The 13,989-nt window shown below is 37.9% G+C and overlaps 1 protein-coding gene across 3 annotated transcripts in view; it reads right to left on the minus strand.

The window, feature by feature from the left end:
* Positions 1-1,974: 1,974 nt before the first annotated feature.
* Positions 1,975-13,989, minus strand: part of KCTD5 (potassium channel tetramerization domain containing 5) — a 38,156-nt gene continuing 26,141 nt past the window's right edge. For 2 of the 3 annotated variants that reach the window (XM_072878451.1, XM_072878453.1), the window contains one exon: positions 1,975-8,374. In XM_072878451.1, coding sequence (XP_072734552.1) covers positions 8,345-8,374 — 30 coding nt within the window. In that variant the 3' untranslated portion in view covers positions 1,975-8,344. The remainder of the gene's footprint in view (positions 8,375-13,989) is intronic. The other variant, XM_072878452.1, reaches the window with a different exon arrangement.

A 13,989-nucleotide genomic window follows, 5' to 3' on the forward strand; every position in this document is an offset into this window, starting at 1 on the left:
TATTTAACAGCAATTATGTTCTCTTGGAATGAACAGTTCCTGTTCAGATTTGTGCTTTAGCCAATTATGTACCACGAGGATGTAAAATAGGACACCTGCCTTCCTGTGGGCCCTTGCTCCTGCCCAGCTTTCTCTTTTCCTAATGCATAGATACCTATGGCAGCATCTCCCTCAATTTCTTTATTCCTTCTAACTAGTAAGTGCTGGAGAAGAGATGGAGGACAGTTAGCAGCTGTGTGTACAGAAAACACCCTTACAGTCACAAATGGCTTTGGGAAAGAAGGGAGTTTCAAAGATCTTAATGAAAACACCAGTTGCATGTTATTTGGTTAAAATATATTTGGAATGTCTGGTGGTGTCTTTGCACTAATTTGGAATAGAGACTTTCAGCAGGGCTGTTAAAGTGCAATAGGGGCTATGCTAAAGATCACTCTAGCTAGGAAATCTTTCGCCAGCAGCAAACGCCCACAGTAGAACCAGGACAGAGGTGTACTCCCCTGTATACCTTTCCCAGTGATTCTAGTGACATGACCAAAAGCAGTGGGTTTTAGGGGAAACTGTTAACACACCACTCGCAGGATTTATCTCATGAAATTGTGCAGATTGCAGTCTCAGAGAATGTCACGTAAGTATGGAGTATGTGTTTATGACTGCCAGACAAGACTTCAGCACACTGAAAGATGAATTTGCAGGGTCATTTTAATCTTTCTGCAGTAAAACTTCCCACTGAAAGGAAAGCTAGCTCCAAATAAACTCTAAATGTTATAAAAGATCCAAACAGGATGTTAATGACTCACTCGTTTATGTCCTTTATTAACTGGTTTCTGGTTCAGGGTACACAGTTGTCCCTTTTATGCTCTCACTTTTGCTAACTGGTGAAGACACTTGAAGCTACAGATACGTATAGCAGGAATTTGGATTGAAAGTAGTGCTGGTTGACTGTAAAGTGCAAATACTTTTAGTAAGACAGTCTGATAAAAATATAGATGCACATGCCTATTAGTTAATTTCTACTAGAGCAATGTTTGTACTGAGGACTTATTTTAGTAAAGTTCAAATGCAATTAAAATGCAGGAAATCAGTTTAGTAAAATGACACCACTTTAGTAAAGTTGCTGGAAAGATTAGAATGTGGTTTGCATTTAAAACCAATTAAACTGTTAAGATGAAATTCACCTCATATGTAACTGTACAGCCTCTAAGATTTTAGAGCTCACAGGTCTTAGCTTTTCATACTTAATTCTTACTAGCAGTTTGGAAAATAAGAGCAGTACAGTGGTCTTCTCAATACTGAATTATGAATTTTTCCATACTTGTAGAGGGCACAGCTGTCAAACCGCCTGAATAATTTCAGCAACCTGTACTTGGTCCTTAATCATTTACTTCCTTCAGCCATTTCTATCTTTAAAACTTTTGCAGCAAACATGTACTAAGTGGCTTCTTATTTACATTTCTTATGCTATATGTTGACCTTATTACAAAGTGTCAATTTCAGTTAGCTTAATTTTTCATACAAAAGAAGCATTTATATTAAAAAACAAAGTACTAGATTCTAAAATAAATCTGTGATGTTATGCAGGGTGATTTGTGAGTTGCATGAAAGAAAATGTATGCAAAGCGATTAGTTAAAACTTGGTACATGTTTTTTTGTGTGATTATATATCCATACCAGAGGGGACTATTTCCTACTACAATGATCAGCAACAGTCATAGGAACAGCAAAGGAAAATAGCTTAATTTCCCAGCAGATATATAGCCGAATAAACATAACTTTTTTGCGACAAAGCCTTTGGGGCAGCAGAAAAGGATACATCTCCTTTACAAAGGAAAAAGTATTACTGCTTTGAATCACTGCACAAAAATGCAACTACATTTTATATCTGAAGTGCTAAACTAGGATATCAGTGATACTACACTGTTAATGTCAACATTAACGGCTTTAGAAAAGAAAGATGTAAGACATCAGACTTTAAAAGGGAAAAACCAGGTTTATTTCATGCAGTTTACAATACGCTAGTGTTATGAAAAGGAGGTTAAAAAAATACCCACACATTTTAATTGTATGTTTGTTTTAAAAATGATGGTTAACTGTAACCATCTTCAAATTATTTGGGAAGCCCTAGCAGATTTTTATCCAGGGAAATTCCCTGGATTCAGTTTCTTGTCTATGTCTGTGCTAAGAGTTTTGGCTAATGCAAAAGCATTAAAATCAGATCAAAACTCAAACTTTGCTGCAGTAAGAACACTTCAGAGATAATGAATTGGCACAAAATAAAGTGTTATTGCTAATCCACGATCCAGGAAATAACATGTTGCAAGTATGGCCATTGGATATTAACACAAACAGCTGATGCACACTAGTTTTGAAGACCAGTGGTTTGGGGGAAAAGGAAAAAAAAAAAACAAACCAACAAAAACCACAAAACCAAAAAACCCCCACATCTGTTGAATTGGGTAGGTGGGCCTAGAGAGTCCATAGGAAATAGAGTTTTCATAGCTAGGCTCGGATGAGGCTCAGGACAGAAGCAGGTGGAAATAGTTGCCATTTGATACTCCTTCAGTGTGGTGATCTTGTTTCAGTTCCAGGCAGGCAGGTTGGCAACATTTCTCTCACAGTGCCTTGGCACTTGCTTCATCCTAGCAAGTACACATGAGCCAAGTTAAGTTTGAGTAAAGTTGTGCATAAGCTTTTGGAAAACCTTCAAAAGGAGCAAGAATCATGTACATAAATACATTAACTCTTACATTTCAGATGACCAGGCCTGGAAATCTCAACGGGTGTTAAATCAGGTCAAAATTTAGGCTCAGCTTTCTAGGGCACGGAGAGCACTGTCACAGAACCTCCTCACCTTCCACCCACCCCCAAAGAAGCAAAACAACTTTCTAAAAAGTTTCTCTCATCATAGTAGTTATTAACACACAACATCCTAAAGAGAACCCTCTGATGGGCCCAGAAAGCTATGTCTGCAGCAGTAACCTATTCACTGAACTTTTGAGAAGTTTATGCCTTGGTAGACCTTGCTAAAGTAAAGGACAGCTAAGTTGCAGTGAAATACTCAGCGACAATTTCCTGGGGCAGAATCTTCCTCAAAGTCTCTCTATTGCCAGTGCTGTTCATAAAAGTTGTTACATTTCAGCATAGGCAATAATAAAGTGGTGGGCAAGTCTACTGTCTTCTCTAGTGTATTCCTTACCAAGTTGGATACTGAAATCCCAAGCCACATGTGAACACATATCTGCAATTGGTTCAACCAATTGTAAAAATTATTTTAGAGTCTGTGAGTTGAAAGAAAAACAGACTAGCTGCTTTTTAAACGTTACGTGTCTCCGGAACTTCAAATTAGCCCTGGAAAGGATTTTAGCCCTTAGTATTTCTGCATTGAAAATGGAAAGAGTTCCCTCTGTCTAACACACATTTAGGCAAACTGAACAATAAGAACTATTTAGCCCTTTAAAGCCTCAGTTCAGTAAGAAGCCTTTAAAGACAGCTCTTGATTGTTGTGAGCCAAAAGAAAAAAAGGTTATATGACACTGAGTTCAGAGAGCCTTCCACACTTTTTTTTTAACTGAATATTTATACTATGTTAAGAATCAATAATTCTACATGCAAACCCAGGTAAGATCCTGAGATTGTCCTTAAAGCTGGAGATAACTGCAGTCTAAATGATACTGAAGTAACAGGCAGCATCCTCAGACCGTACGTATTTCAAAATTGTTGTGTTAGAAAAGACACTTCTCCAATGACCACTGGAAGTTTTAATCCTACCGTCCTGAGCTAACAGGTACTGTTAAAGGCATAACAAAATCTCATCTCTTTTCAAGGGCCCCACCTTTCAGGGCTGATTGAAGAAGTTAATTTGAAAAACTTGAAAGATGCTTTTGATGTGGTGAGAGAGAGAATAAAATAGGAGAATGACACTTTCTGATTTTATCACATCTCAAGTGAACAAAATCTCAGGCTTCATCTCCAGACTCTCTTTTACTTGACTTTGATCTCCATGAAATGCCCAGTACTTCACTTTTCTCTCAGTACTTCTCAAGGAATGTATTCCAGTGTACCTGAATGACTGGACAATACACATTATAATGGAGTTTCTAGGTCATTTCATTCAATCAGATACTACTGCATTTTTGCACTCCAAGTTCATTTTTGTAATACTAATAAAAATAGTATTTTGTAATTAATGTGTGTTGATTTGCTGGTGGTAGCTCTCTACTGCTCAAAAAGACTGACAACTCTCAACAACCTCGACGGACATTCACAGAATGCAGTGTTCCGTTCTGAGAAGCAGTTTTCTGAAAACACCATCATCCTCCTCAACAGACCTGTTCCCCAAGCATGCCTGCAATCAAGTTTTATTTTGTTTAATCTGCTAGAAGTTTTCATTTTCCTCCTGAAAAAACAACTCTCTCAGAGAAAGAGGAGATTGATTCAATTTTAGTATCTTCAGGAAATAGTCCCCCTTCTAATCAATCATAACTGTGTGTTCACATTGCTAGAAATGGAGCTACACAGCGATTGTCTAAAGAAAATCTGAAGACAAAGTTGGATAGATACATTGAGCTCAGTTTCTAAGGAAATATCTTTTACTAATGCTACAATGAAAGATGAAAGGAACTTTTATCATTACAAGAAACCTAGCTGAGTTTGAAAAAAACACAGTACATTTTCCAAATTTTCTGAGTATATGATTCTGAGGACTGAAAGTTTAGGAGAGAATCAATACAAGCTGCTAAATACAATCAGGCCTTTGACACACAATTCAATTGCTGTGGGATAACAAACTGCAATTAGCCGTAATCCATGGAAATCCCACAATAAGTGGGAGGAAATTCCAGGTAACCTTTTGTCTTTTGTTTAAAAAAAAAAAAATTAAAAAAAAAAATCTATTTCACATTTACTGTGGGAGCTGCTGAGTCAGACTATACTTTTGGACAGTTATTATGGACCAGGTGACATTCACATCTTAGAGGCCTCAGAATGACTTGTTCATTGCAGATAAACTCTGATTTAATTGCTGCTTGAAGAAGTCAAAAGCATTTCATATAAAAATGTCATCTCCAATACAGAAAATTAGCCTCTGACGAAACTTAAGGCCAACAGTATGCTATCTGTTTCCTAACTCAAAGCAAGAAATTGCTATGGTAAATTTGAACTTCTCGGTTTTTAAACAAGTTTTGCAAGAAGTTTGTCACGTAAAAGCCTTTAAAGAATTTCACCAAAAAATCACTAATCATCTGCTGAAGTAACCTCCTGTTCCATGGACAACATGCCAAACAACTTCACTGAATATTCATATAGCGAAAGGGTAGAAAGTTAAATCTTTCATAGAATTTACATTTTCATGAGAGGTCACCTTGATTAACTGTTATATTTTGGTATCTCTCCCTTCCTGCTTTATTTCCTTCTGTTATGATTTCTTCGTGCTCAGGATCTTAAATTCTAACCTGGAATACTGTTTTGATTTAAGAATACAGGAGCTGTGTAAATCCACAGTTCATGTCAAAGGCTTTTGCAGTATAGCTTTTCAATCACAGCCCCCTCGTGAACCCATCAGCTTTACATAGTTGTAGGCAGTTCTCTTGAGGTAAATACTCTCCAAATGACAGAAAAGAAACAGACGAAGAACTCCAGTTTAAACTAGATCGGTACATTACCTCATCCTGCAAGACCTTAACAGACAAAGCAACATTTGTAAAACCTGGTGATGTAGATTGGACTCTAATGCAATTACCTTCTTACTGTAGCTAACTTTATCTGAAAATACAAGAGTCAGCTAAAAAGAAACCAAACTTATTTAGGGGTCAATTCTTAATGCCTTGAAAAAGGCATATGGTAGCGCTTCCATCTATGTGAAAGCCTCAAATGTTGACAAAAATTAAAGCAATAGTGACATTAGCAGGAACAGGAAAATAGTTAGTTCAGGTGGTCTCAAACAACAGCATATTTAAAATAATTTACAAGGTACCTGCCTATTAAAGTTCTCTTTTTTTTTTTTTCCTTTCTTAAAATCTTTGTGAGGTATTGGAAACAAAGTGCAAAATGATTAACTACTCCTTTCCCCAAAATGTGCTACAACAGGGATACAATATAAACTACATTGCAGGTAATCTCACCATAAAAGCATGTTTTTAAACTGAAAATACTCCAGTGAAAAAAACATACTTAGAAAAACCCACTTTTTAACATATTCTAAATTTGTTCAGTTTGCTCGGTTTGTTACTCATGCTTTGTTGCTGTCATTCCTGAAAATTTCACTTTATGAAATAAAATATTCTGTCTTTTTTGGGTTAAATAAGAGAGACAACAGAAATGCTGATTCAGAAGGATATTGTAAAACATATTTTAGGCATTAAAATCCACTTAGGTCAATGCCAAATTACTCTGTAGAGCGCATCAAGAAAACAAGAAACATGGTTGGCTGCAATTCCATGAGCTAGGGAGCTCAGAGAATTCGGTGGAGTCATACTGTTTAAAAACACAGTGACTACTGCAGCAGAGGAAATGTTTTAATATGCAGTTAACACAGACAACTGTTATGCTTATTTTCAGATACACAAGATAATCTGTTACTATTCAGGGGAAATTTGGGTGCTAAATTTAAGCTGATAAAATATGGGTGCCTAAAAAAGTATAAAAGTATAAACATTTCCCCCTACACAATTACATTTTTAGTAAATTCAATTCAGTTTTAACATCTTAAAAAAAGACAAACATTTTATGAGTTGTTGTGGAGGGGCCAGCAGCTTCCTGTGCAGACCACATCCAAGTCACAAAATGCATTACAAACCCTTTCAAGCATTAGACGCATGGACAAAACATTTAGCCCATTGCTTAACCTGCTTAGTAGAAATGGTTTTTACAAATTGTTTCTGCCAAACTTTTATCAATGTGTAATAAGTCCTCTAAAAAAAAAAAAAAAAAAAAGTAGACCCTGGGTGATCGAAAATCAGGCTTTTGTGTAAAGGATTACCGAGAGTGTATGCATAAATTCTGAAGTTACTGAGAATGAAAACTGTAATGTCTTTAGAATTCAAAACAACCTTGTAGCTTTTTGAAACTCCCTTCCACTGCTTTCATAAGTCAACGAAGCCGAGCTTTATACTGTCAATTTCATTAAGTGTTTTAAAGATGTGCTAAAGATTTTGCTCAAAACATAGTGTATTAAAAAGCTCCAGTCTTGTGTATTAGTCTTCATCAAGGACAAACTAATAAAGCTGCACCAGATGTTTTCAAACAGTGTTCTTTAACTGCATAGTTGAAACAGTATAGAAAGAGAAAGATTGATTACAGGTATCCTGAATGTCTGAAGTAATTAAGTTTTTCAATTGGATGAGTTTGTGTTCACACTCAAGGTTGATTTTAATCCCAGTCACAGAGATAGGGACCTAGGACTAGCCAGCCATATTTCTGTACAACCTCCAGCTCTTGAAAAATCTCTACCATAATCCAGAGAGTTCAACGCTTATAAGCATTTTATAAAAGCACGAACACACATATGAGTACAAACATCTCAAGAGAAACAGAATGTTCAGTTGTTCATTTTAAGTGAATTTTGATTCCTCTTCCAAACATCTGTCTAAGGCTGGAGCATAACTTCTGCAGGAGGAGACTGTTTTAACAGAAGGAATATCACGAATAACTCAGATGAAGGCCATTTTCTCTGAGTTTAGTCTTCCCTTTGGGTATTAAAATATGCTATAAATCCAGTCAATATATACACCCTTCCTTTAGAGAAACCTTTTGTGTGTTGTGTAACTTTTTATGTGCTAGTTTCAATTGATCTCCTAGGCTGTTATTACATAATAAAGTATGTCACAGAGCCATAAGGAATGTGCAGTATAACACAGTCAGCTGGGGCTGCCACTGATACTGAAACAATGTAGGCCCAAATATTTGCATTTGTGGGCTGTAATGTGTGTGTGTGTGTAGCACCAATTACATTGTCCTTTAAACGTTTACAATGATTAGTAGGAAAATGTCTCCAAACTGATCAACATTGGGTCATCCAGCACCAGACATTAAGTGCTACATGTCTCAGAGGAAAATACAAGTGCACGGTCATTTCTTTTCAAATGACCAATGTCAGTCAGCCCACAAGAGAGTACAACCATGCACTACAACCAAAACTTAACACACACTCCCACACCATCTATTCCCATTATGTAATCTTGCAATGCTTTCAGCCAGTTGACACCAGCTTATAGGCAAAAATGGTTGAACCCAGATCAACAGAAAACTGTCTAAATCAGATTTTTTCTTTTGCAGCCGAGCCTCTTCAGTGTGACAATTCACTGCGTCTTGGAATAAAAGAGAAAAAAATTGTCACCGTTCAATACTGTCTTCACATCCTGGAACCTCGTTCTTGCAAAATCTGAAACAGACCAATAAAAATTCTATAAATGAAAATTCGCTCAATGTCATTCCTAAAGCATGGAGGTCAAGAGCAACATAATGACTATTTCAAATAACTGATAAAGTGTCAGGTAGCTGGTTCAAGGACTTTCCTGAAGTCTGTGCTTTACAGCTGAAAAAAGACAGGTTGATACATACAATGTCTACTATCAAACATCATGAAAACAGACGTAAATCACTGCTAGGAACTGAGTATGATTAATATAACCAAAGCTTAAGGGCTGGTAGATGTAAAAAGTAAGCCATTTCACCTCATCCTAGTTCTGAAGATACTTCAGTCCCGTGTAGTAAATGAACTCGGGTACTTTATTAGAAATGGAATTTAATCTTTATTTTTCCTGTTCCAGTACAATGTCCTTAACTCTCTGAAGTTTCATCTGCAAATTGTGTCCCATAAATTAGTACTGAAAACATGAACTAGCAACTCAAAATGTGCACAAATGGCACACTGGGTGAGATGATGCAGGAAGTTTTCAAAGGCCAAGAGTACGAGCTAGCAAGATTCAAATTCACAGACTGGTTTAAAATCTGAAACAGATGCCCAGGCTTGGTCTTTTGCATGAACTAAAGTCAACCAACTACATTTCTTCACAGATTTTTACTGTGCTGTTCAGACATACAAAGCTTATCAGCCGGACTGACCAGCTATATGAAAATAAGTACTACTCTGACAGCAGTTTTAAAATATTTTTACATTACTATTATTTGCTCATGCAAGATCTCACAAGGTTTTTAGGCATCCTTGTCCACATGAAAATTGTTTCTGTGGACACAGGACATTGAACTTTTCATGCATTACCTTGTCCATCATTATCCTTTGAAACGCCCAAGCCAGGCAGCTGAGAGGCAATGCAGGCTCTGACTTCATGCAGAGGAAGATATTTCTCAAAAATTCTGTCTAAGGAATTTGATTCTCCCACTGTTACCAGGGAACTGAGATACCCATTACAGTGAGTAAAAGGATTTTTTTTTTCCCTAAAAGTAGTTGGTTTGTTTAATATTCACTTTAAAAGGCATATATTAAACATAGGGGCTGAAGTCTAATGGAAACAAAATATCTGCCCTTGAAAAACCTAGGAATCCTTGTCTATAGCATCTTACAACATGAAGACCACCTGTTCTACTTCCAATTTGACTATTTTTTTCCTTTGCTGCTTCAATTCTTTTTGGCTCCTCCAGTGAGGACAGGATCCAAGTCTTAGGATTGACTGTCCAAGCAACAACGTTTCTCATGTTGCTGCTCTAAACTGAACGGCAATCAGCAAGGAGGTCAGCTCTTGGGCTCCGTAGTACTGCAGGGAAGCCTTTAAGCAAACTGTAGAACCAATCGTGACAGTAGCCAAATAAAGCACTAAGCAAAGCTTCAAATGTACTGAGCACAGGTACTTCATGTTAATCTGTAAGTAAAAGTATCTCTAATGATTTCTTCTGCTTCTTGACAGTTTTCCTAGTACTGGGAAGGGCTCTTGATTTCAAAGGCTGAAAGAAAGCAAAGGCACAATCCCTGGACAATGGCATAGCTGTCTTCAATGTAGAATTTCCTTCTATGATGATTTATTGTAGTCTGATATTAAGACAAACACCTGATGCTAGTACTCAGTAGCACATTCCATTCCAGTGGACCCACAGAATCTGACAGCAGGCACAAACACAGACAACACAAAAATCTTTGTGCTTGTAGGATAAAGGTTGTCAACCACTTAACACAGCACAGCACTTTCATGTATGGTTTTAAATAAAAAATTCTAGGTATTTGGTTTATTTTTAATATTGTTAAAATGTTGATAATTTAACCTATCAGCCTCTATCAGTCATCAAGCCTAATATGTCTTTTGTAGTGACTGTAGTCAAGTAGGGTCTCACCTGCTTTGCACAACTCCATGAGATTTTTTAAGGACTGGAGTTCCTAAAGAACCCGTCACCATTTGTGTGCTTCAGGGACAATTCAGAGACAGTTCAGTGTCAGCTTAAAAAAAAAGAAAAATTAAAAATCCACTTTATCACTTGCTCACTGCACTCCCTGCAGCACCCAGATCTTGCTTTGTGCATACGAAGTTCTTTTTCATTTCAAATTCAATATTATTATTTGAAGTTATGAAGCCCAGTGTCACTGCAGCTACTTTGATAAATTTCCAAAATACAGAAAGGTGTTTCCCATGGGTCATGACATGCTTTAGGGTATATTTTAAAGGCAAATATTGCTTATTTCATGAAGATAATTTACTATGTGTACTAAGCAAAAAACATTTCATATGAAACTGTAGGAAAGTGAATTCTGTGAGGAAAAGCCAGGCCCTGAAAATTGCTCAGCAACTGCTAGTATATATTCAAAAGGGATTACACAAATTTACAGAAGACAGTGCCATTGCTACCTACTCAGGGTATCATAGTGTCACTGTAGCTTTCATACAATGATCTGGATGCAGGCTTGAAGCCAAAATTCCTAAACTGAGGCTTACTGGAAGGTGGGGAAATATATCAGGAGTTAGTTTGATAAATGCTTCATACTTAAACTCCTTCCTCGAGCACTTGCTGTTGGTCACAGCTGAGAACAAAGTGCTGGAGTAGATGTCCACATAGTGGATAACAGTCTGACCCACCAAATGTAGTCAGTAAGTGAAACAATCTCCAACAGAGACAAAAAAATGGCTGAAACAAGCACCTGTGCAGTTAGAAAATAATACTGCATCTATTCATTTTGTGAATCTTTCCAGTTTAAAATGAAACATTTGTGTTTATTCCTTCCTAGAAGATAAAAAACACTTCTAAGATTAATAGACTTAGAACTATTTTCTGTAGCTTCAGGAACACATACAATAAGATAAAGCTAAGCCAGATCTGGATGCTGAACTTTGCACACTTTATTAAGCCAATAAACCCAACGTAAAGCAGAAAATTCTATCAGGTCAGGCAATATTTTAACACACTTTGCTTGGTACTTCTTCTGTAACCCCTACCTTTACTAAAGGGGAAATTATTTCTGATCAGCAAGCTCTCATGAGAGGTGTTCCATCCACCTTTGTTCAGAAACTATGTGAAAGAGGATCTTTTGTAGTCATGGGCAGTGACTCTGTCCAAAGAGGAAACTGAATTTCAGTTATCAGGAATTTTATCAAAATTGTACTTACTTACTAAACACTGAAAGGATGACTGATTCTGTTCTGCAATTTGAAACTCCTCCTTTTCTTTCCTGAAAAACCCTATTCCTAAAAATTTTAGTGGCTTACTGGGCAAAAATGCCAAGAGGAGATGTCTCAACACTAACAGAGGTCAATAAAGTTTGAAAACAGTTATGGCAGGTCTTCTCCCAAACTGCTAATAACTAGGATTGAGGAGTATGTCTGGAACAGAACCAGGCACGGAAGAAGTTTTCGTTTGAGAACATGCTCTACTAGCTAAACAGGTGACTTCACTAATAATGCTCCTCTGTCTGCACACTTCAGATCACAGAATCACCGAGTGGTTTGGCTTGGAAGGGACCTTTAAAGATCATCTAGACCAACCCCCCTGCCATGGGCAGGGACATCTTTCACTAAATGAAATGCTTGAAATGATGCTCAAAGCCCCACCCAACCCGACCTTCAACACTTCAGGGATGGGGTATCCACAACTTCTCTGGGCAACCTGTTCCAGTGTCTCACCACCCTCAGAGTGAAGAATTTCATCTTTATATCCAATCTACATCTACCCTCTTTCAGTTTAAAAACATTGCCCCTTGTCCTGTCGCTATGGGCCCTACTAAAAAGTCTTTCTACACCTTTCTTACAGGCCCCTTTTTAGTACTGGAAGGCCACAATAACATCTCCCCGGAGCCTTCTCTTCTCCAGGCCGAACAACCCCAACTCTCTCAGCCTTTCTTCATAGCAGAGCGGTTCCAGCCCGCTCTCTCTCTGATAATTTTCGTGGCCCTCCTCTGGACCCACTCCAACAGCTTCATGTCTTTCTTGTACTGGGAACCCCAGAGCTGGATGCAGTGCTCTGGGTGGGGGGTCTCGCGAGAGCAGAGCAGAGGGGGAGAATCACTTCCCTCGACCTGCTAGCCACACTTCTTTTGATGTAGCCCCGGATAATTTGGCTTTCTGCGCTGCAAGTGTACATTGCTGGCTCATATCCCATTCTCCACCCACCAGTATCCCCAAGTCGTCTTCTGCAGCGCTGCTCTCAATCCATTCATCATCCAGGCTGTACTGATACCGGGGACTGTCCCGACCCTGGTGCAGAACTGCTGTGTTCAGTATTTTCTTTCTTTTCATGTTTCTGTTCTGTTTTCCCTCCAGGTGCACCAGATCCAAAGTTGACTTATAAAGTCTAAACAATGCTGAATGAACTCTCATATCCTAGGGGCCCAAGTGTGATTGCTTCTTAGGGAAGCAGAACGTGAGAACTATTTCCTTCCACTCAAAAGAAATCTGCTGCAGATAGAATAGCAATTTTAAGGACTGTTTGTCTCTCAGGCAGCTTAAGAGTCTTGCATTCAATTCCAGCACAGTGCCAGTTTATTTTTTTCAATAAAGCTTCAGATTTGATCCATTCCTTGCAGCCACTCCTGAAGACTTGGCAAAAGACCTTATTCTACCTCAGCAGTAGTTTCTGGTAGCATCAGTTAAGAAAATAATGTAGGTTCTTCTTCAGCCATGCGAACGCAACACTTCAGAGCTAAGTATAGGGCTGCTTTACAGCTAAAAAGTTCACGTGTATAGGTGAGAAGCGGGAGTTCAATCTCATGCAATGCTAAATAAATTCAATTTATACAGGCTCAAGTGACTACCCACACACTGTATCACTGAACATTCAATGGTAAGTTATCTTCTAGAAATTGGATAGCAGAATAAATATGAGGAGTGCTTGCAGGCACATTAGGAAAAGGTTGCAAAAGTTGTTCTCTCTGATGCAACTTTTGTGTCCTTCCACTTGTGACTTTTAAAGTACCTTGATCTTCAACAAGATGTCAAACTACAGTGGAAAGGACCTGATCCCTCCCTAGAAAGAGTTGTTTCCTGTGATAAATATAACTGTAACACCAAGATCACACTATTTACTTATATTTGCCAGGTCTTGATTAAAATATTACTAGTTTCAAAATTATCAGATAAGACCATCTTTAGACTATGTTGCACTTCAGTCAAGTTTGCTAATTTATTGCCAAATAATTTACTGAAAATGTATACTGTAAGTTTGTATCAGATGCCTCTACATGTAAAAAAACATTTGACAGAAAAGCTGGTGCACGGAAAATAAAAACGAAAAGCAATTCTGACCCTAGAATCTACATAAAGAACTTTTCTTCTCAGCAAAGCTTTAAAGGAACCAATCACAATACAGCTTATAACAGCAACACTAATTATTCTGTCAAAGAAGCAATACCCAGAACAGGATTTCTATCTTTGCTAACCACGCCACAACTATAATCACAAAGACACACACCACCGGGACTAGCCAAAGGACAGCACTAGTGGGGGCAGGAATTGGATGGGGCAGAAAAGCATCTAGGTAAAATTCTAGGGCAGCTAGCGCTCACCATGACATTTACACTTAATCTGAGTCATTCATATCGTAATCCGTTTCTTCATCCTC

This window comes from Ciconia boyciana, chromosome 13, assembly GCF_034638445.1.
Source record: "Ciconia boyciana chromosome 13, ASM3463844v1, whole genome shotgun sequence".
NCBI lineage: Eukaryota > Metazoa > Chordata > Aves > Ciconiiformes > Ciconiidae > Ciconia > Ciconia boyciana.